The sequence below is a fragment of the Cyclopterus lumpus genome, chromosome 5, assembly GCF_009769545.1.
Source record: "Cyclopterus lumpus isolate fCycLum1 chromosome 5, fCycLum1.pri, whole genome shotgun sequence".
In the NCBI taxonomy this organism is placed as follows: Eukaryota; Metazoa; Chordata; class Actinopteri; order Perciformes; family Cyclopteridae; genus Cyclopterus; species Cyclopterus lumpus.
In genome coordinates this window covers 15,574,047-15,596,759 of record NC_046970.1, presented here as the reverse complement: position 1 = coordinate 15,596,759, position 22,713 = coordinate 15,574,047, and the positions used below count along the sequence as shown (strand labels likewise).

General features: G+C 38.8%; 2 protein-coding genes across 2 annotated transcripts; one reads left to right on the top strand and one right to left on the bottom strand.

Moving 5' to 3' along the window:
- Positions 1–570: 570 nt before the first annotated feature.
- synpr (synaptoporin) lies at positions 571–3,419 on the top strand. Its single transcript, XM_034532282.1, has 5 exons — positions 571–647; positions 1,171–1,292; positions 2,445–2,643; positions 2,783–2,974; positions 3,063–3,419. Exons 1-5 carry the CDS (start codon positions 624–626, stop codon positions 3,417–3,419), a joined length of 894 nt encoding a protein of 297 aa, XP_034388173.1. The 5' UTR covers positions 571–623.
- A 4,819-nt stretch (positions 3,420–8,238) lies between these two features.
- On the bottom strand, positions 8,239–10,184 carry LOC117730528 (green-sensitive opsin-like). The gene is made up of 5 exons (XM_034532274.1): positions 9,800–10,184; positions 9,522–9,690; positions 9,063–9,228; positions 8,706–8,945; positions 8,239–8,598 (listed from the first exon to the last, which is right to left on the bottom strand). The coding sequence occupies exons 1-5, from the start codon at positions 10,182–10,184 to the stop codon at positions 8,500–8,502; spliced, it is 1,059 nt and encodes a 352-aa protein (XP_034388165.1). The 3' UTR covers positions 8,239–8,499.
- Positions 10,185–22,713: the final 12,529 nt, after the last annotated feature.

The window sequence follows — 22,713 nt, the reverse complement described above, 5'->3', positions numbered from 1 at the left end:
ACCAGCAACCCAGCAAAGATGAACATAGGCAGAAAAAAAACAATCTTCTTCTTATTATTAGTATTATTAGGATGACAAGTGAGACAAAAACACAAGTTTAAAAATTATATTTTAAGATCAGTTCTTTTCGGCCGCTTATAGTAAATATAGTGGTATAGTTATTGTGCTGAAATCGTTGCGGTTCTGGGAAACAGGCCTGTTTGACCATGCATTTTTTTGATAATTCAATATTTTATTATATAAATTAAGAAGTATGAGGATGTATTGAAGCCATCTGTTTATCTCAAAGATTCGAAACCACAACATTTGGAGATACATAGTTTTCATTGCAGTGACAAAATGCTGCTGAAGCCTTATTATGAAAAAAACAATGTCCTAATTGTCTTACTATAAAAACAACAAAAGCCTGTTCACACACATTCATCATTGCATTTACAGTCTATTTGCAGTGTGTGTGTGAACTTAGAGGTACAGACTCCTCCCTGGGGAAGATGTCTCCTGTCAGCCCTCCCCTCCGCTGGAACAGCAGCTCTCTTTTTCCACGTCTATCAGTAGCGTTTCAACCCTGATGACAAAAGCTGTCTACACTGTGTGGAGTTGGACAGGAAAACTGTGATTTTTAAATGTGTATGGTTATATTTGCTCCGGTAAGTTTAATTTCTCAAATCTTGTTCTACATTTTGCTACTAGTGATTTCTGCTTCTATACACAGCATAACACATTGTATGAATTACAATATCACATTGGATCTTGATGTTTTGACTTGCTGATTGTTGAAATGTCTGTCAGGTTTCGACTCAGTGCCGCTGCGAAATTTGCCACATACCTAAAAGAAAAGAAAAATCTATTCAGAATAGTGAACACAGAGTAAATATCTCATTCTTAAAGCATATATTCTGCATAAGAACTATAAAGATAAAATGACTCACATCCTCAGATTTAATCAGTACTGTACTGCTGTGGCCACCCTCCAGCACACAGTAAGCAGCTCCGTTAGTTGTCTTCCAACCTTTAAATTATTCAGGGTTTGTTTTCAAAGCAATTATAGATCTTAATAAACAGTACAGTAATTTATTGATGTGTATACATTATGCAGACCTGATACTGGATCAATCAACTGTATGAATTATAAAAATGTCCTCAACCTTTTGTGAATTTCTTTTCTTCTAGATTTTTGCCATCTGTGCTTTTGCAACATGTGGAGGATACTATGGTCACCTCCAGGTTAAAGTGGACTGTGCCGACAGGAGGAGTAACCTCAGCATCAACATTGATTTTGGATATCCTTTCAGGTAAAGTACATGTTTGTGCACTCCTTTGCTTACATCCTTTGATCTCATAAGGTACTTAACTTGGGAATATACAAAGAACAAACATTCATTTGTGAAGAAACTGTGTTTTAATGACATTTTCTATCATTTAATCTTGTTCAATTGATGAACATTTTTAGATTTATTTAATTTCAAAATGTGAATTAACAGACTAAATGATAAAGAGTGAAGATTTTATTGGACACCCCACATAATGATTTTGGCATAATAAGATAATCATCATGTTGTCAGGCTCATCAGAGAAGAGCTGTCTCTTAAAGCTTAAAAACAGGAAGCCATACAGCTGAGCAGGAAGCCGGCCCAATTAATCAAACATGTTTCAGTCCATCATTCGACCAAACTGTGTCTGAAGTCCTGTCAATCTAGTTTTGACCTGGGACAGAACTTTGGCTCTGGCATCTTTCTTTGTCCCAGTTTCATTTTGACTCCTGCAGACCTGCATATCAGGGACTTTATGCTGAGAAAAAAGAGTGAGTCTATTAATCATACTTGCTACTATTTTGAGTGAAGAAAGTATTCATTTATAGCTACATAGTTATAATAGATTATCATTTAATTTCAGTGCACAAAGGAAATCCTCAACTCCATAGAAAAAGTCAAGCCAAAATAAGATGATAATAAATTGACAAAAAAAACGTGAAGACCCATTGTTTAACATAATGTCTTCCACTTAATTAATATCCTGAAGAGCATCTAACCGCCATAACATCTGGATGATGAATGGTGTTGTGTGTCTGAGCTCTGCAGTGTGTGGTCAATCTAACCTAAACTGTATCCCTCAGAGTCAGTGATGGCCAAGCTAAACTGTTAATTATTCGTCCAATTAGAGTAAGCTGATTTACTGTGTCTTAGTTTAGTGGTATCCACGCTCATGTATACATGGACTAGTAACTGAAATTACCTAAAATAGAATTGTATTGTACTTCAGTTCTTCTAAGGTTTTGAGTCCTTGGGAGGCAAAAATCTATATTGCAGGACTAGAATCATGTGTTTGTGTGCATGTGTTTCCAAAAACTGACGTTTTTACTACAGACTGAAGATCCTTGCATGCCAGCTTTTAATAACACCCTGTTTTTATCCATTAGCTCTAAACCTCATCTTTCTGTCTTGTAGATTACAAGAAGTTCATTTCAAGGCTCCCTTGTGTGAGGCAAAAAGGAAAGAGGTTATTTTTCTTGATGGCAACTTTTCCTCATCTGCTCAGTTTTTCCTGACTGTGGGAGTTTTTGCTTTCCTGTACTCTCTCCTGGCAACCATCGTCTATGTCTTCTACCAAAATAAGTACTTGAGAAACAACAGAGGCCCGCTTGTGGTCAGTGAGTTTATACCTTAAACAAACATTCCTTTAATGTCCACACCTGAATCCAAGATCCAATGTACTGTGTTTATGTTTTTGTTTGCATGAAACCAAACAATTCTTTGTTTCCTTTCTACTCTTTTGTCCTGAGCAGGATTTTCTTGTTACAATCATCTTCTCCTTCATGTGGCTGGTTAGCAGTTGCTGTTGGGCCAAAACTCTTTCTGATATCAAGACAGCCACAAACCCAACACAGGTCCTTCTGCTCATCTCGGCCTGCAGAGCCCAGGAGAACAAATGTATGGCCACCCAGGAGCCTCTCTGGTCACAACTTAATACATCTGCGGTTGGTGATAGGTCAATAAATAAAGCATTAAAAAAAATGTTCTTAAAAAAAAGAAGCCATTCACTCCTGTTCTGTCTTCTCTCTCCAGGTGTTTGGTTTTGTAAACGTCGTCCTCTGGGTTGGAAATATTTGGTTTGTCTTCAAAGAGACGGGTTGGTACAAGACCGGTCAGAGATATCCAATCAGGAGTGCTTCGGGGAAACGCACTAGTGAAATGCGACAGCGACTGTACAGTGGGAGCAGCCTCGAGCAGCCGGAGGAGGGTTTTGGTCCACAACTCTACAGACAAAACAGTTTCAATCAGCAGGTCAGCAGACAAAGTAGCTTCAACCAGGCTCAAGTAAGCTTAAGCTTACCGCACGCATATCTTGGCAAACCGGTAATTTATGAGAGAGAGAATGAAGTGGCTTCTCAAGGACCGACGATATTTGTCAACGAGATGTGATTTAGCTCTTAGTATCGTGCTGTACATGGTGAACGAGATGGGGACATGATTATTACCTTAAGATAACATTAAAACACTGGTGGTAAATATTGGGCAAATATGGTGTTCATGTGATGTAATATTTATATTATAACTTTTGAAATGAAGAAATTTGAAGTCTTAATAACTTAATGCTTTGTTTTGTTTGTTTGTGTGTATTTATTTTCAAGCTGAGCTTTGTCAATAAGCAGGCATAGCTGTGGGCTTTTTGCTCTGCAATAAATCACCTCACACTCAAACTGAGTGGTCAATGCAATTAGGACAATAAAAAAAAGAAAAATCATAATAATATGTTGTGATATTGTTGCCATCAAAAAGTATTTCCCATTCATTGATGAGGACATAAATCATCATAAGGACGCAAGGATTACAAGCCCGTTTTTAAATATATTAATTATACTTGATGAACAATGCACTATTGACATAATATAGTAACAGTGACATTGTGGTTACAAAATAAAATAGAGCTTAAAGATAACTGTGAGAGTTTAGACAACATTATACAACATATGTCATATTTGTGTCAACACTATGTAGGTATATTATGTAGGTATAGTGTAATACAAATTATTTACAAGTATTCATTAACTAAAAATATAAGATTTACTCAAGTGATGCAATGTTGTGGTAGCACTCGGTCTGGTCTGCAGGAAATGCTCTATAGTGGTGTAACTTAGTTCTATTAACTACTTTATTAATTATTATGAATTATGTATTGATGATTTTACAAGCTAATCATGTTGTAGCTCAATAGTATGTCTCTGTCACAGTGTGATTTCCTTCATCCTGACCACCTTTGGATTGTTTTATTATTTTTAACTCCAAATCCCCAAATAGCCATTAAAATATAATTTCAATAAATAAATGCCCAGTGATGTAATTGTTTTGAGCATGGCGTTATAGGACTTTATATTTAACTCATTTCAGTTGCAGCTGTTTAGTCACACGTCTTAATTTCTTACCTTTACATCGAAAATGTGCAGTATCAGTGTTAGTTTGGAAATATGTCTAACAAAGGTGCTCGAGTCTTTGATAGCAACATATATTTACTTTGTCTTTAATGATGAATTATGATCAATGTGGCACTCCAGTGTCTTTGTTAGTCCATTCTTTTTAATAAATATTGCTTTAGAGTGGAAAATAAGTATTGCTTCAGTGGAGCCTTGACATATTATTATTTAATAATTATGTATTTCGATTTAAATATTTAAGGGCTGCACGGTGGTGTAGTGGCTAGCACTGTCGCCTCACAGCAAGAGGGCCGCGGGTTCAATTCCCGGTCGGAGCGGTCCTTCTGTGTGGAGTTTGCATGTTCTCCCCGTGGCAGCGTGGGTTCTCTCCGGGCTCTCCGGCTTCCTCCCACAGTCCAAAGACATGCTGCAGGTTAATTGATCTCTAAATTGCCCATAGGTGTGAATGTGAGAGTGAATGGTTGTATGTCCCTACATGTGCCCTCGATGGACTGGCGGCCTGTCCAGGGTGTCCCCTGCCTTCGCCCTATGTCAGCTGGGATAGGCTCCAGCGCCCCCGCGACCCTAATGAGGATAAGCGGTATTGAAAATGGATGGATGGATGGATTTAAATACATGTATATTCACATTTTATGTGTCAAAGCTGAAGAATTATCTGTTTTTCAGCAACCGCGATCAAAGTGAGTGTATCCTCTGTATAGCTGGTGTTGCCATATTTATTCATATAGGTTGTGTATATGTTGTCAGCCTCTTCATTTGCATGGACAAATGAACAGAGCAAAGGAGACTTAAAAATTGAGGAAATATTGGAAAAAATGTGGTTAACCTATAAAGAGATCAGTAATGAGTATTAACTTGTATGGATTACAGCATGTTTTACACTATCAGGCTTGTCTTGATTGCAAAGGCTGGGATAATCCCTCAGGTTGTCTGTTTTATTCTAATGCCCCAAACCTCTTGCCGCTCCAACTATCGTACAACCAGCAGAGTTTAAAATGTGTTGATAACAAATAGTTGGGTTTGCTTACAGTAATTTAATCTCATCAGTAAAGTAGAAAAGTTATTCAATTCAAGAGTTCATAAAACATCAATTAAATGTTTTTCTATGTAATTCCGAGCAACATGGAGAATAAATATCAAGTTTAGCACCTGTAAGGATGTTTTTTTTTCTATAATTTACATTTTTATTGAACAAATGAATTATTTACATTAAAAGTTAGTAGGTTACAATTCCAAACATTTCAGATGGAAAGAGATGTGATGCTGATTGTGAATAAACTGTTCAGCAATTGTACACATGAAATTCAATTTAGTCATGAGTATTTTATCGCTTCTTTTTTTGATGGACAGATTGTAAAGTTTTCTGAGGGAGGCAAATTTGAGATTTAAGGATATAAAAGTAAAATTGTGTTGACTTGCCTGTTTGTTTATTCTTTTTTTTTTTTGCTGCTGCTGCTGCTGCTGTTTGGAAGCAAACAATTGTGTCTATTTCTTTATCTTGTATTGAAAACTTACATTTGCAAATAAAGTTATAATTTGACTTTCTTTTTTAAATGATTATTGTTATTGAGTGCCCAATAACCAAATGAAGAATATTGACAACAATTACATTATTATTAATATGAAAAGATTAGCAAGCGCATACATGATCTCATCAATAAAGCTTCTTGTAGAAGTTTATCTGTGGCTCACCCAGCAGAGCCAGTGTCTTCTTCCAGGCCTCTCACAGTGAACATTAGTCTGGAAATATATCCAGTACATCCCCAAGTTGGTTATTAAAACCTCTGTATGCAGCTTCTCCTTTCTGATCCGAGTAATTAGAACAAAGAGAGCCGACCTTGCCTCAGCCCCCTGACAGAGACACTAAGCACATGCAGGTGTCCAAAGCAGGATCTTTCAAGAAAATTACAGTGCATGTGCAACAGCATGACAATTAGGGTCAGATTATCAGCAGGAAATAAAGGGCTACATACATCATGAAATAAATGGCCTATCTGAGATGGAACAAAGGTGTATTTATATGTAATTAATCCCCTGTGAGCTGCAACATGTTACACACTGGTGTGTAACATTTATCCTTGGTTTGGTCTGTATTTCCCACCAGCAGAGCATGAAGCATCTACAGCTTTTATTTATAAATGGAGCACAGTGTGGAGCATATACGGATAAAAAGTATTTGCAGACACCTGCAGGGGGCATCATCTGCCAGTCTTATCATCTGAAACCTCTCCAAAGGAGGATTCAGCTTGTTTAAAAGGATTTAAAAACATCCAATAAGCTTGTGTTTGCTTAATTTAGCACATGTGCCATAGTTTACACAACTAGAGCAGAAACTATGTGTAATCTACCACTTTCAAAATACATGGTACTTGAAACAGGTATTTTCAAGGTAATCACACAAGGTATCTTTCAGGTATAACTCTTTTAGTTAGACATGTGTCATTGCTCATTTCACGACTCATCTCAATTAACTTAAATCACAGATAGAGACTGTAAGCTAAAAACAAATAGTAAAACTGCATGTCATAATGCCCCAGGACAACAGATATCTAGAAGTGTGTTCATCTAACTGTTATATATTGTCAGAGGATCCTGTACTCAGCTTTGAAAGAAATGTACAAATCAGACCTTCACCCAGACATACTGATTCCAACTGTAGACCTGTGGGAATTTTCCACAAGTAAGATTACTTGAGAAGATCTAATCATTCAGTGTCTTGTGAATCTAGTGACTTATCTAAATGACTATGAAATGAATTTTAATGCCACTTAAAACATGTAAGAAATGCATTACTTTTTTAAATTTGCTTTTTCCATTGCGCTATAAGAGCTTAAAACACTTAAGTTTGTATCTAAGTGTTCGACCACTAAGCTCTCACATAGTGAAAAAGCCTGCCATCTGTCGTTCCCATAGCTCAGTAAATCTCTGTCGCTTTAAACTTGCGTTCATGTTACTCAAAGTAGTTACTCCAAAGCAATAAATGCAAATCTAACACAAGTAAGTGGATGAGCAACAGTTTCTAGAACGCCCTCTGTTCTTATTACTCTTTCAGAGGATTTGCAAAAGATCCCAATGAGGCATCAGCGTGGGAAGACAGACTGCAACGGGGATGCCTTGTAAGCACATATACTTACACTATGAGGTGACACTGAACGTGCAATATTTTACATTTAGGAATATACCAAAAGGAATATGACTTCTGCAGATGAAAAGGGAAACCATCCATCAGCTGTTCTTCCTTTTTTCTTGTCAATGGCTTTTTAGTTTTACTCCAATTCAAGGATATATTGTATCTTGTACATATTTATAATGCCTTTGAGACTGACTTTTTTGTTTTGGGGCAATAGATATTTAACTTACTTGACTTGAAATACAGGGACTACCACAATAATAAATATTGTTTGTCAGATTAGACTTATCTCTTTCTCACTAAAATAAACAAATTCTGGTAATTAACCTTAACAATATTCTCTCAAATCTTTGAATTTATACTTTGGCTTAAACAGCAGGTAATCCAATCTGCAGATTTAAAGATAGTTCAGAAATGAAATGAATACAGGAGTACATTTCTTTTCATGCATGCATTTATTATCTAGTCAATTCTTTATATTTTTTTTCTTTTCATATTATACGTGAAAATGTTGCCACTGGTAGCCCAGTAAAACACATAATTACAATAAAATACCACACGTGTGACACAATCAGCATAGCAGAAACATTTCAGAAAGTTTAGCTGACAGTTGAGATGTTCTGTGTGTCATCAAGTCCTGCACAGTGAGTCACAATTCATTCTCTCTCACGCACTCACTCACTCACTCATATGCTCTTGCGCGCACACAGACACATGAATGCTGCGCAAGAAAACCTCCTGAGCAAATTCATTTCATTACATTTGTTAATTTATACATATTAACAGATTTAATTCCTCATCGTGTTAGGTCCAGAGTCTGTTCATCAAATCCATAAATCCATTTGGCAAAAGTTTAAGACTTTCTTTTCACTGGATCTTTTTAAAAATCTGGAAGGGATCAGCAAGAAAAATGTCCAATGATTTGAGGATGTCATCGTGATTAAGAGACAGAGGACACTTCTGTCTTGCTGGCAGAGACTGAGGTCTCATCGTCCACCATGCCGCCCATTCCAATAGTGCTCAGCATGCAGTTACGGAACTGGAAATGAGAGCAAAGACAGCAACTTGAGAAACAAGTTCACGTTTTCAAGATTGAACGAACAAGAACATGTAGTTACTAGAAAATAGACATTATATTGAGTCAACCTGTTTGTTCAACAGCACATAGATAACAGGGTTATACAGGGCTGAGCTCTTTGCAAAGAAGGCAGGGATAGCTGCTGTCATGGCTGTGAAGGCCGCTCCCTTGTTCATGAAGATCCAACCGGCAAAACTGGCATATGGCACCCAGGCTACTAGGAAGCCAAAGACCATCAAGATGCACATGCGTGTCACTTCCCTCTCAGCCTTCTGGGTAGACTCGGACTCCTGCTGCTGGGCTGCGGCCTGAAGTGTTTGATCAAATAAAAGATCAGTTTATCAGTAGTGGACCTTTTTTATCTGAATGTCAATGTTATCAACAAAGAAAATAACTGAAAATAATTGAAAAATAACTTCACTTACAGCTTTGACTGTCAGCACAAGGCTTCCGTAAGTAAAGAAAATGATGAAGACAGGAGTGAAGAAGTGGACAACAAACATGTATATTACGTATGATTCATTGTTGTAGCCTGGAGCCAGAGTGTAGTAGTCCGGTCCACAGGAGCACTGCATGCCCTCAGGAAGGTACCTATGTGAAGTTTAAGAAAAACATTAAAGCACACATTTATTCAATTCAATTCATTTCATTTTGTATTGCCTAAAATCCCAAATTTGCCTCAGAGGGCTTTCCAATCTGTACACATATGACATCCTCTGCCCTCTATTCAGTTTTATTAACATATATTTACCCTCTGCATCTACAGTATCAAGACAATCTGAATGGCGTGTTTGAGAGGTTTAAAAATAAATACATCTTTGTAGAATAAATAAGAATAGAAATTCCTATTAAACTAAAATGTTTTAAAAGGATGTGCTAATTACCTGGACCAGCCAAAGAGAGGAGGAGCAGCACATGCCATAGCCATGATCCAGGTGAAAAGGACTCCAGCTCCTGCATGAGTACCAGAGAACTTGAAGCTTCCCATGGGTTTGCAGACTACGATGTATCTTTCAACAGCAAGGACTACCAGGGACCAGAGAGCAACTTCACCTGTAGAGAGAAACGTTAAATTAATTCATATGAAGCAATTTCTTTATTCTTTTTTTCAAATACATTAAAGACACACTGAATAAGAAACTTTTTGATTTGCCTGTCTTACCTCCTAGTGTGGCCATGAATCCCTCAACAGCGCAAGCAGTGGCTCCAAGAATGAAGTAGCCGTTGATAGCAGATGTGATGGTGATGGTGAATCCAAAGGCGCACATGATCAGTCCAGCCACAGCCAGGTTGACCAGGATGAAGTTGAGAGGTTGCCGGAGCTTCTTGTTCTGAGCTGTGACCAACAACGTCAGAGCGTTGATCGGAGTTCCAGTGCAGATCAGGAAAAACATGTAGAAAGCTAGAAGCTTGTAGATCATGGGATCAACCATATAATACTGTTCGTATTCAAAGGGACTTCTAACAACCCCAGTCCTGTTGGACATGGGGATGTAGAAGTTCTTGCCCTCTGTGCCATTGGGCTCGATCCCGCCGTCCCAAACCATCTTCAGTTGCCTTTTCTGCTTGAGCTTCAAACGATGGACAGTAGCGAAGTGTGCAAAGTCACCCTGTCACAAGAGGTGTAAGCCTACTTCCACAGCTTATGCTGCTTGTGGGGCTGTTTTATACCTACCTCGGGTTATCCTCAAATTGGCAAAATTAGATTATAGGAGGATTGTGAGGAAGTGGACAGCTCAAGACTGATTGATAATTGACTTTAGGGAAGCGCTAATGGCAGTGACGTTTCTACCTTACAAAAAGATGTCTTCATTCATATATATATATATATATATATATATATATATATATATATATATATATATATATATATATATATATATTTCTAGTAAGGATGATGACCCATGATGAACTAAACATCTATTGATCCAAGCAAACTAGATCAGAGAATCTGAATAATTTGTTCGCCAAGTATGTTGCACATAGGAATTTGATTACAGACTGAGCAGATGATGCTTGAATTTTAAGTTATCATGTTTATATTAATTTAGTCACAAAAATATCTTCAAAGTCATTTCATAGAGATTATAGAAATCAACCTACTTATACTGCAAATAATGTAAATTACTATTACATCTGCAACTATTGACCACTACAACTACTAATTATTACACTTCTTTGATAATATAAAATTATAAAATGTTGTCTGTTGACAAAGATATGTGATAATTTCTCCCTTGCCTCTAGATTGTTGTCGACAGACTCATGTGAAGCCTCCTGTTCACTGAAGATCATGCAGGAGCTGGTGCTGTCTATAATTCAGTGCTGTCGCCTGGATTATAGTATAAAACATAGGACAGTAAACCAAACCACATGTGTGAGAATGCAGTGAGGACCAAAGTGCAGTTAGTGTGAAAATACTCAAGACGAGATTAATGAATATAATCTTTGCGAAACAATTATTGTATCTTGGCATCCAAGGCTCTGAAAACAACAAATGTAAAGCTTCTGTCAGATGCACTCACAATACGTGAACTGCAAACAGGAAACATTGTTGTTGCTACCAGTGGTCGTACCTGCACCTTGGAGAGCACCACAGTCCTGACAACAGCATAGAGGAGGTCGTCTGACAACATGAGAGTGAAAGAAGTCTTCAGAATTACAGACTTCTATTTGAAGGGTGAACAATATTGGTGCGAGAGAATGTACGTTTATTAGGATTGTACGCAAAAAATGATTTATTCTTCAACTATGGGGGCATTTTACTAACAATCAGGTGTTGGGGAAACTAATTTTGGATTTTTTTTGTGTGAACCGCGTTAGCAGGTCTGTCTTTCAATCAGGGGGTTGGCGGTTCAATCTCCGCCCTAGTCGATGTGTCCTTGAGCAAGACACTTAACCCTGAATTGCTCCCTGTAGCTGTGTCCACGGTGTAAGAATGTAACATGATATTATTTTGAGGTGTAAATATGTCCTGTACAGCACTTTAGTTTTGAAATACTCAAGCTTTACAGTTAAGTAGGCTAGTCTGCCTGTGTTTTTGCGTTATTTGTATGCATTTAACAGCAGTGGTGGTAGAAGTAGTCCAATCCTTTATTAAAGTTAAAGAATGACTTTAAAATACTGTAACAGAATGAGTGAAATGTAATGTTAACCTGTTATGTTCTAAGTGTTAATGTGTTTACAGGAAGAAGTAGTTCCAGACGTAACCTCGTGGGAAAAATGATGTCGCCACAAAAGCCACCAGAGGGCGCTGTAGTGTGACTCCAGAGAAAGCTAGAAGTGAAGAGGAAGCAGGAAGTGAAATCCTTCTTTTCGAGTGACGAACTTGTGGAGGTTATGGAAGCCCATTTCCACCACTGTGAGAAAATAAATTAGGATCCTGTAAATCATAATGAGATAGTAAGTCATAATAATGAGATGCTAAGTCATAATTATGAGATAGTAAATCGAAATTATGAGATAGTATCTCATAATTATGAGAGGCTAAGTCATAATTATGAGATAGTATCTCATAATTATGACTTACAGGATCCTAATTGTGTTCTTACAGTTGTGTAAATGGGCTTCCATAGTTGTGAGTTGTTTTCCGTGTGAGTAAATATGTTCTAAATGTTATTGCTGTACAAAACGATCAAAAGAAGTAGATTAATAATGTCAGATGTTTATAGATTTTATCAATATGTGCTGAGCGTTCATGAGAGGACTACAAGGATTATAACGTTTAGCATCTTAGACCATCCTACATGTATACATTATGTTATCGTTCATATTACAGAACATTTAATGTGTGTGCATTGTAACGAAAGTCATTTTTATTTTCATTGTGTAACGTTAGTGCTGTATGGGATTGGTGTCCGCCACATGTCCACTTGAGCTAACACAAAGATATAATGTAGTGAGTACATTGAGATATACTTCATCATTCATCTTTAATAATGGACCAAATGTATTGTCAGAGTTAACTGGTATTATTTGTATTCTTTTATTTTTGTATTAGCAGAAGAGCTACCGCTGCAGTTATTCATGCATTTAAAGCATGCACTGATTGTTTGGACTGAGCTACACAGTTTCAGGGCACTTCAAGTTAGTTTAGGGTTCAAGTAATTTTATCAGATCGGTGAATGCACTTCATCAGTCAGTGACCAAGATTTGTGAAATGTTTTGAAGTGAGATTTTATGTTTACAGTGAAACTTTGAATGTACAAGAAAATCTTTGTTAGATCTAACACAAATTGAACATTCCAAATTAATCTAATACTACTCTATCCTTTTAAGAGTAGTCGAAAACGTCTTGTAGCTTTTCCTTACCAAGGGACGCTACATTTGGTGTCAGAAGTGAAAACTTCTCAAGCTTAAGCGGGATGAAGAAACTGATGGACAAGGATGGGATGGCACAGCCGAAGCCTTTCGGACGACGAAGCAAAGAGAGCGGAGCGGGTAAAGGAAATTACCGCGAGGATGGCTGCCGAGGCAGGCATGGGCCACACCGGTGGTGGATGTAGCGGCATTTAAGGAATGACTGCGGCCGTAAAATTGGACATGACCAAACATGTTGAGCCACGCGGAGAAAGCTCAGATAATCTAACTGGAAAGCTTTTCATGCACAATTTGAACTGCTAACCCAGGCCAGTAAATGATCCCCTAAAGTAAAAGCTCTCCAGTGAGTGGTGTGCCTTGCTTTATCAGCCTGCTGCTGCTGAGTTCTGGGGGTAGGAGTGATTATGATGCACTAATTGAGGGTCTGAAGCAACGATTTGGACAATGCTCTGCCACTAGCCTGCTCCGCTCTTAACTGTGCAGCAGACAGCGACGGCTAGGGGAGCAGCTGAGGGAGCTCGCTAATGACAACAAGGGTCTAGTTCACCGCACCTACACGCCCCCTTCCATCCAGAGTGAGCTAGCTAAGGACCATTTCCTCTAGGCCCTGCTACCAGCCGACCAGCACATCCAGACACTACTGGCTCACCCTGGGTCGCTCCAGGAGGCTTTGGAGTCAGCTATGGAAAGAGAGATGCTGTGTGCTGGCACCTTGGGTTGAAGGGGTTGAAAAATCACCGAAGGTGAGAGCTGCTTGTGAGACTGAAATGGACATGGGCTTGCCTGGGTGGGAGAGATAACCCAACTTGTGAGGGCTGCCACTCTGATGGACAAGACAGGCCACCTGGTCTGACACTGCCCCCATACCACCACGGACAAGTCCCCCTGGCACTCTGTCCCGACCCCCTTTATGTAACACAGATTGTCTCGATACTGTAGATGCAGAGGGTAAATATCTGTTAATAAAACTGAATAGAGGGCAGAGGATGTCCTATGTGTACAGGATATACAAGATTAAATGAATTTAATTGAATAAATGTATGCTTTAATGTTTTTCTTAAACTTCACATAGGTACCTTCCTGAGGGCATGCAGTGCTCCTGTGGACCGGACTACTACACTCTGGCTCCAGGCTACAACAATGAATCATACGTAATATACATCGTATAATATACATTGTCACTGTTGGTATGCACCATTGACTATTGGCGGGACATGCTCTGCAATGGTAGACATGGGTTCGCCAGCAACCCTGGTGAGGCCCAATGTGGTGAAAAACAGAACTGTTATTTTCCCCACTATAGTGAATTTGCAGTTAGTCACCGGAGAGTGAGTTCCCATGGCCCAGGTAGCCAAAATGACCTGGCCCAGATCCGGCACAAACTCGGCGCGCCGGAAGAAACATGTTGGCCCGGGTCCGGTTTGCGAATCGGCTGAGACTCGGCATGAATTACGCCCCAGAATCGGGCTGAATACACTGGACCGATTACGGCGTCCGACACTGCCGTCACTGGGCCATAATCGAAAATAAACGGGGCCATTATTGGCCCAAACCCGGCACACAAGAAGAAACGCGTTGGCCCGGGTCCGGTTTGCCACTCGGCTGAGACTGGATGAATGACGCTCCAGAATTGGGTTGAATATATTCATCATCATGACACAAAATACTTATTTTACTGACTCAATTAATCATGAAGCTCACATTGTTTAGTAATAATAAGAATTATAATGTGATAAATTATAATTTATCACATAAATTATAATTTATGATTAAATCGCCCTATGTCAGCTGGGATAGGCTCCAGCGCCCCCGCGACCCTAATGAGGATAAGCGGTATTGAAAATGGATGGATGGATGGAAGCTTGCAGCCTTAGATCCTCCGGTGGGGCCCTTCTGGCCGTTCCAAAGTCAAGGCTTAAATCAAAAGGTGACCGTGCTTTTGCCATCAGAGCCCCTCGACTTTATAACGACCTACCTGAGGGGATAAGACTAGCAGAATCAGTAGCTTCTTTTAAATCACTTCTTAAAACCCATTTTTATAGAACTGCTTTTAAGTGATGTCGTCCTTTTATGCAGTTTCCCCTTGTTTCCCCTATTTTAGTTTGTATGTTCTGCTTTATTTTGTATATGTAATTTTCTATTCCTCTATTGTGTTCATTGCCTCATGTATTTTCTGAAATGTTTACTTGTATTGATGTTATGTTTTTACCTTGCTTATATGTAGAGCACTTTGTAAACTCTGTTTTTAAAGGTGCTTTATAAATAAATGTATTATTATTATTATAAATGTATTTCAAGAAAAGTGAAAACCATTAGCCAAATAAAGAAAGGTACACCTCATATTCAAATGTATTTTTAATTATTCTCACTCCTTATGTATCGAATATCGTGTCGGTATATAATGTCGGACACCGTCAATACTGCTGATGTAGTGTAAACAACTAAGTTGTTAGTAGGGTTGTCACGGTACCAAATTCTAACTTCGATACGATACCTGCCATAAATATCACGATACCCGATACTTAGGATACGATACCAGAATTCGATACGATACCAAAATACGATACTGGTATATTTATCTATAATAGTAATAAATAAAACATCTGTATGGTTTCCTTTTTACCAGCTTGTTCCTGCCCAGCTTTTTCAACACTTAACAAATGGGATTAACATTAGTATTAGCCTACAGCAAGATATTAATGGAAACTACATGGTGCCATCATAGCGTTGATTATACACGGCTATGTAGGCCAGATGAAAGACCAGATGACATAGTTCCTTCCATAAGTATGAGCAATTGTAGAGTTCATATTTTATCTTAATTCATGGAATAATTGTTTTTCCTTAACTAAAATTAAAAATAATTAGCTCAAGATCCACCCTCAGGCTCCACCAGCATGTAGCCATTTTGCATCAATTGTGTTTCATTTAGTACATGTGTGCATTGTGACCTCATGATCACATAGGCTGGTCGTTAAACTAGGCTAAGGCTACAGTGTTAGGCTGTATGTGGGTGAGCTTAAGGTGTGCATCATGTTTATAATCACATTTGATTACATGTCTTTCTTTGAACTCTTTGAAAAGTTCGGGGTGTCTGTCTGAAAAGTGCTTTGCCATGTTTGACTTGTCCCTTGGTCTGAGCTTTGAAACAAGTTTTGCAGACGGGTCTCTGTGTGTCAGTGGGCTTTCCTAAAATAAAATAAAAGTCCTTGACTAGGGTTGCACGGTGTACCGATACTAAAAAGGTACCGCGGTACCAGTACGTTCAAAACGATACGGTTTTGCATATTTTTAGTATCAATACTTTATTAAAATAGCGCGCGATCAGAGCGCACTCACTGCTCCAATTCTTTAATGCTGCCCAGCGCGTTGACTGCAAGGCGGCGGGACTGCACAGCGCTCACACACTAACAGGCAGTGCGCTCTCACTCAGTGACCGCTGGGGAGACAACATGGCGTCACTTGCAGGAGCTTTTTGCGACTTTTTGTAAAATAAAAAGATCATTAATATCTTGCTGTAGGCTAATAATAATGTTAATCCCATTTGTTAAGTGTTGAAAAAGCTGGGAAGGAACACGCTGGTAAAAAGGGAACCATACAGTTTTATTTATTACTATTATAGATAAATATACCAGTATCGTATCGTATTTGTGGTATCGTATCGAATTCTGGTATCGTATCGTAAGTATATACGATATATGCGGTATATACTGCATTTGTTTGTGGATTCTTCACAATTGTGTGCGGATTTATGAGACTCCCCTGCCATGGCTAGATTCGCAAATGCATTTTTTTTAAAACAGACCTATCTGTAGCCAATCAGATGTCGCCCTCATTTTCAACCAATCACATGAGCGTCATTCGCTTTATTTGTGCCTTTGAGGGGGCGTGGCTTATCTCTGTGGCTTTACTCCGTGGAAACAGTTATAACTTCCGTCATCCACTATTTCTGCTTTATACTTGTTGTGGACATCCCATAAACGTCGGAACATCTAACGCCCTCGTGTTTGGGTTCATAACATTAATATCATATATATATATATTTATACATAACATCACAGCTCGGTGACTTTCACCGACGACGTCTGAATGACTGCGGGTGAACTTTTCGCTTCGCTCTATTCGCGTCATTCGTGCCGCGCCAAGATTTTCTACAAGATTTACAAGATTTACAAGATTATACCGAACTTTCAATGACTTACAACAATGGGGGTGGGGTGTACATTAATTGTGTATCCCTCTGCAAATTGTGCAACTGTAACGCTGGCAGCCCCGTGGAGAGGGGAGGGGGAGATGCGCTCATGTGATTGGCTGAAAATGAGGGCGACATCTGATTGGCTACAGCTAGGTCTATGTTGAAAAAACGCATTTGTGGATCTAGCCAGGGCAGGGGAGTCGCATAAATCCGTACACACGTGAAGAATCCACAAACAAATGCAGTGTGATTGACAAATACATAAACACAGACACGTCGTTCTGCGTGCATTTGTGAGTCCTTCCGTGTGTATTTGTAAATCAAACATATTTGTAAATTGTTCTATGCGCATTTGTAAATCGTTGTTTGCATTTGTAAGTCTCTCTGTGTGCATTTGCAATTATTGAGACTGATCTGACCCCATACCTTGCAGCCAAAGCGCTGGGCAGCCTTAAAGGAGTGGAGCAGTGAGTGCACTCTGATCGCGCGCTATTTTAATAAAGTATCGATACTAAAAATATTAACGGGAATAAACTGGAAATGTTGGGGTAATTTAACTGTATTTACCTTGTCATAAGCAGACATGCATGCAAACATTTATAATACAACTTTTTTTTAAATGACATTTTTGACTTTTTTTGACATTTTGTGAGTAGAACTTTATTCTTTCATCAAACAACAAAAACATGAACGTTGAATAAAAAAAGGTGTATTCCCTATGATCATCACCCCCCCAACCCACATTTTTTTTTAGGGTTTTTCCCTGAATCCTTTCAGGTCTAAATGCTTTCTTCCTGGACCTCATCAACGCCCTCCTCACTGCTGTAAAAAGTTAGTCTACTGTCTACAAATAAACTTGGTAATCAATATGCTAGGTATGACAAACAGTGTTGGGAAAGTTCACTTTCTACATTAACTAGTTCAGTTCATAGTTCATAATTCAAAATGTTGAACTAAGTTCACAGCTCCAAAAAATTAACTAGTTCAGTTATTTTTTTCAATATGTTGCAAGCTATAATTGAAATCTCTATCTGTCTGCAATACCGCTCTTGGCCTCTACGCAACTCGGCGCTCTCACACTTGCCAGGCATAGGGCTGAAACGTTCACACTGATGACAACGGAACGTTTTATGTTTCTGTCAGACAATGTTCCCAATCAGCTGCATTCAGGGTCCAGCTGAGCTATGCGTGCATAGTCTTGTTCTCAACTACATTTAAGTTCCCTGTTATATGCTTTTGAAAAAAAAAAATCCCCAAATTCCCGAGACAAAATTCCCGTGGAAACTTTCCGCCCCTTTGCAACCCTAGTCGTAAGTCACAGACTCAGATCTCTTTTCCTAAACCAACAGTAAATAAGTGTTTTTGTTACCGAAACCTTACCTCCTTGTCGAGGTGGACATTTCTTTTTCTGTATAAGACACGTATGCGTGTATGTAATGAGCCCCTAACACATCCAAAACAGATAGAGGGGAACGTACAGTCATTGTTTGAAGCTTAGTAGCACTGACTGGTGATTGACACATTGGAGTGAGAATGTGTTGAGTATTGAAAGTGTCGTATCTTTCAAGTGGCAGTGATGTTGAAGAATGATGTTTGAAGGAATCTTCCGCGGACACTGTTCTTTCCTGTATGATAGAGTTTATTACAGGAATCACAGGTCATAACGAGCGACTAGTCAGCCCCTGGAGACTTCGCAGTCAATCGGAAGGTCTGACTGGATCATGCAAGGCAGCTAAGTTATATAGGCCGAAAACTGGAGACCGTTACCCAGGGGCCCCCAATCTAAACACGTACCTTCCAGTCACAGGAAGGAGTATCATATAACAAGATTTGGACATAACAGCTGTCGTCACACAAAGGCCTCTAACACATGCTCCGGACACAGGAACAGACCCCCCCTCCAACAGGTCAAAGGGCATTCTTTCGAGGCGGTATTTTGGAAGTGAGCTTCTAAGGCAGCTGAGAATGTACCACAAAAGCACACCTACTAAGACTTTGATTCAGGGGTCGCTTGGCCGTTCTCTTCTCTGTCAGATGACAGCTGGAGACATGGCTTCATGAAGTGCTCTGTTTCTCCATTGCTTCATGAAGCACTCTGTGCAGTTACAGAATTGCGACGGACTGATTCTTTAAAAGGAAGAGGTACAACAATCACTGGCCATGTTCATAAAAAACTAGTCAAGTCAATTCCATGAAAGTGCTATACTGTTTGCTTTACATCAAAATAGACCGTAAAAGGATCAAAAGGAGTTAAGGAAACGTATAATGTAATACATTCAGCGCATAGTGTAGTGTCTGCCATGTGAATATAATTACATGTTAACTATGAAGAACCTTGTACAAGTTTGATATCTAAATACCCGATTTAGAGCTCCGACATGTTGAAAACTGGAATGTTGGTGACACTTACTACAATACTCAATGCTGTGGAGCAGTTCTGAATCGTGTAAAATGCATCGAAATAATCTTAATTATATTTAAATAATGTTATTTATTGATGTACTGACAGACCAGTAAGTGTTAAAGATACAGAATGAAAGAAACCAATAAATACTTACTCAAAACAACATCTTTTAAAGCGAGGAACTCAAAGCCTGTTATTACATTCACACCCCTCCAATTGATTGTCTTTGCCAGTGAGTTTGGCACCATCTTGCCAAGCACTCTCCATAAGGTTTCTTTAACGGTCAACCCACCAAGAAGGCCATAATAGGTGACCTGAAAGACAAAATTGAAAAAGAGGCAAACCCCAAAACAATTAAGTATGATAAATTACGATAGTGTCAGTAAATTATTTTCTTACAACCTTCTACATTTTTGTAAAGCTCAGTAGTCATGTTGGAATACTAAACTAAAGGGTCAAATATAAATTAAAAACCATCAGTGGCAAGCCTCAATAGTAGTAGTCATGAAAGAAGACATATACATTATAGTATCATAAGGTCCCGACATGCAAAATGTTACTCTACCAATTTCTCATTAAAATCTGTATCCACAGATATGTTTGTCTCTACCTGACGAAGTTCTTCCAGAGGACACCTGACACATTGGATAGTTCTGCTGCGCTGGTCGGGTTCTGTAGCTGCTCCTTGATGATTTCTAGCTGTCAGGATTTCACGACATATTGCTAAAAAATAGATCTAAACACAAACCAATATGGCTCAATTATTTTAAGATACGCCATATACATTATATAACATATACTTAATAAAAACAACAGAAAAGACTGCGAATACTTTGTCCCAAACCAATTACCGCCAACTCTATCGTGTGTGTCCGTGTGTTGTGGAACACTTGTTTAATTGAGTTCAGCACCATCTACTGGTCTTTTGTTTAGGTTGCAGTCAAAGGCTGTCGTGATTTGATTTTAATGTAACTTCTTTCGAATGTAAAGAAAATGATTAGTCAAGAAAACCTTGTAAAGCGAGTCATCTTTAATCCGACATCTTTGGGTCCTCACGCTAGCCAAATAGTGTTCGTCAATTCAAGCATTATAGAAACCAACGTGTAGGACAGAATAATTGATTTGAGCTTTTATTTACTTTATGTCAAATAAGTTTGTGGTGTAGCTAAATGATGATAACACTTAGGTTCACATGAAGGCTGGCAAGATGTCATCAGACTTTGGGTTGACAGGGACTGTGGCACACTCTGTCTTCAGGTATAAGGTCAGAAGGAGGGTTTAGGCAGAGATAATGCTCAGAGAGAACGATTGTGGTAAGTGTTGTACTCAGTGGGAAGTTAAAATAATAAATAATGCACATAAGCAGAATTGTATTGTGAAGTTGAAATACACCTATATGTTCACTACCAGAAAAAAAGCTCAATGAGAGTGGTTGTGATTGGTTGCTTTGCTAAGATGTGATGTTTTTTTAGGCACCCAGATAACACGCTTGAACTGAAAATGAATATTTTCCTACTTAAACTTGTTTAGTTGTAAACAAAGTTTGCCTTGTTTTTTGGTGATTTTTCACCTCACTATATAAACCATTACGAATCCAATATAGTTTTTTGGGTATTTAGAATAGTCAGAATCTGTGCGTGTATATAGTTTCCATCAATTTGTTCATCTTTAATACTTAAGAATGAAAGCAGACTGACCTGTTGGTTGGAGTCTCTCCTATAGGACTTGAAGGTGCGGACAGGGGAAGGTGGAGCAATAATGTTTGGGGCAGCGGGCAGTGCGGTTGGGCGTCTTTTCTTTTCTTTAGAGTTTTCGGGCTGCTCCATGTCGCTTTCACTGTCGGAGTACCATATTTTTGTGGTTCTGTTGAACAAAGGAACTTGTGTTAGGAATATAATGAATAACAAGAAGCTCTATATTAATGTAGTGTTTATCTAACATGGGTGACTACAGGTTCCCTTTGTTTAAAAACCAAAACAAACAAAAAAATTTACTGAGTGTTTCCAGACATTTAATGATAGTGGATCCTGACTTTCTACACAGATTAGAGGACTTAATGTCGCCAGAGTAACGCTCAGTCATTGTGAACAGGTGCAAATACAAAAATAATTAAAACCAAAGAGGACCTAGAATTGAAGATAGTCACTGTGTAGCATACCCCTCCGACAGACAAACGTCGGCTGATGTTCCGACGTTTGTGGGATTTAAATCGAACATATTTACCGTAAACGTAACCTTAAATCCGCGCACAATGCAACTTCCTGTGTAACTCCGCGAACCGCCTTCAAAAATAAAAGCATCTTCTTTCAAAACAGGAAACGAGACACATCTTGCTCAAGGCTGTCAAAAACATGAAACAAAAAAAGAACAGAATTGATTGACAAACAGCCAAAACACAAATGGGGTTACTTACACACTGGTCTATATTGATGGCAGCAAAACTGTAGTCTGGAAAGACAGAAATGACAAAATTGTAAGATCTAAATGTTGTATTCTCATGTCACATTGATATTACAGTGTATGCAATTCACAATAAGTCTCTGAGCTCTTGTATAAAGGTACTGCATTTTTATATATACCGTATTTTCCGCAATATAGGGCGCACTGGATTATAAGGCGCACTGTCAATGAATGGTCTATTTTCGATCTTTTTTCATATATAAAGCGCACCCGACTATAAGGCGCATTAAGCGAAACAAAACAGTCAGTCAGTCAAACTTTATTAAACTCTCAACATTGTTCAAACGTTAATGAGCGTATATTCACAATAACTCCCAACCTCGTTCAGTTGTAACACATAAAAAAAAATCAAACGTTAGCGTAACTCTGTGTGGTTTTCTTTACTTGGCGCAGGTCATCTTCTTGTTTCCTCCACTTCCGTACCATTGATTCATTAATGTTGAATTCTCTCGCAGCTGCTCTATTCCCATGTTCTACTGCGTGACTGATAGCCTTGAGTTTGAAGTCCGCGTAGTTAGCGTGTCTCTTGACAGGTGCCATTTTGGGGTCCTTATACACACACACTGTAATATTATGGCGAAGCACAGTATGTATTACTCCGCGACGCTCCTGACTACGGTAGCCGTAAAGGGGCGTTCACACCAAACGCGTTGCGAATTTTTCGCACGTGTGGATCCCATGTAAAGTCAACGCACAG

Excerpts from the sequence above, each read along its gene's own strand:
- synpr (XM_034532282.1), top strand. The coding sequence starts at position 624 with ATGTGTATGGTTATATTTGCTCCG. Across the intron at positions 2,644-2,782 it reads ACAACAGAGGCCCGCTTGTG|GATTTTCTTGTTACAATCAT; the intron begins GTCAGTGAGTTT and ends TGTCCTGAGCAG. Across the intron at positions 2,975-3,062 it reads CACAACTTAATACATCTGCG|GTGTTTGGTTTTGTAAACGT; the intron begins GTTGGTGATAGG and ends TTCTCTCTCCAG.
- LOC117730528 (XM_034532274.1), bottom strand. The coding sequence starts at position 10,184 with ATGGTTTGGGACGGCGGGATCGAGCCCAATGGCACAGAGGGCAAGAAC. Across the intron at positions 9,229-9,521 it reads CCTCTCTTTGGCTGGTCCAG|GTACCTTCCTGAGGGCATGC; the intron begins GTAATTAGCACA and ends AACTTCACATAG. Across the intron at positions 8,946-9,062 it reads TTGTGCTGACAGTCAAAGCT|GCCGCAGCCCAGCAGCAGGA; the intron begins GTAAGTGAAGTT and ends CAAACACTTCAG.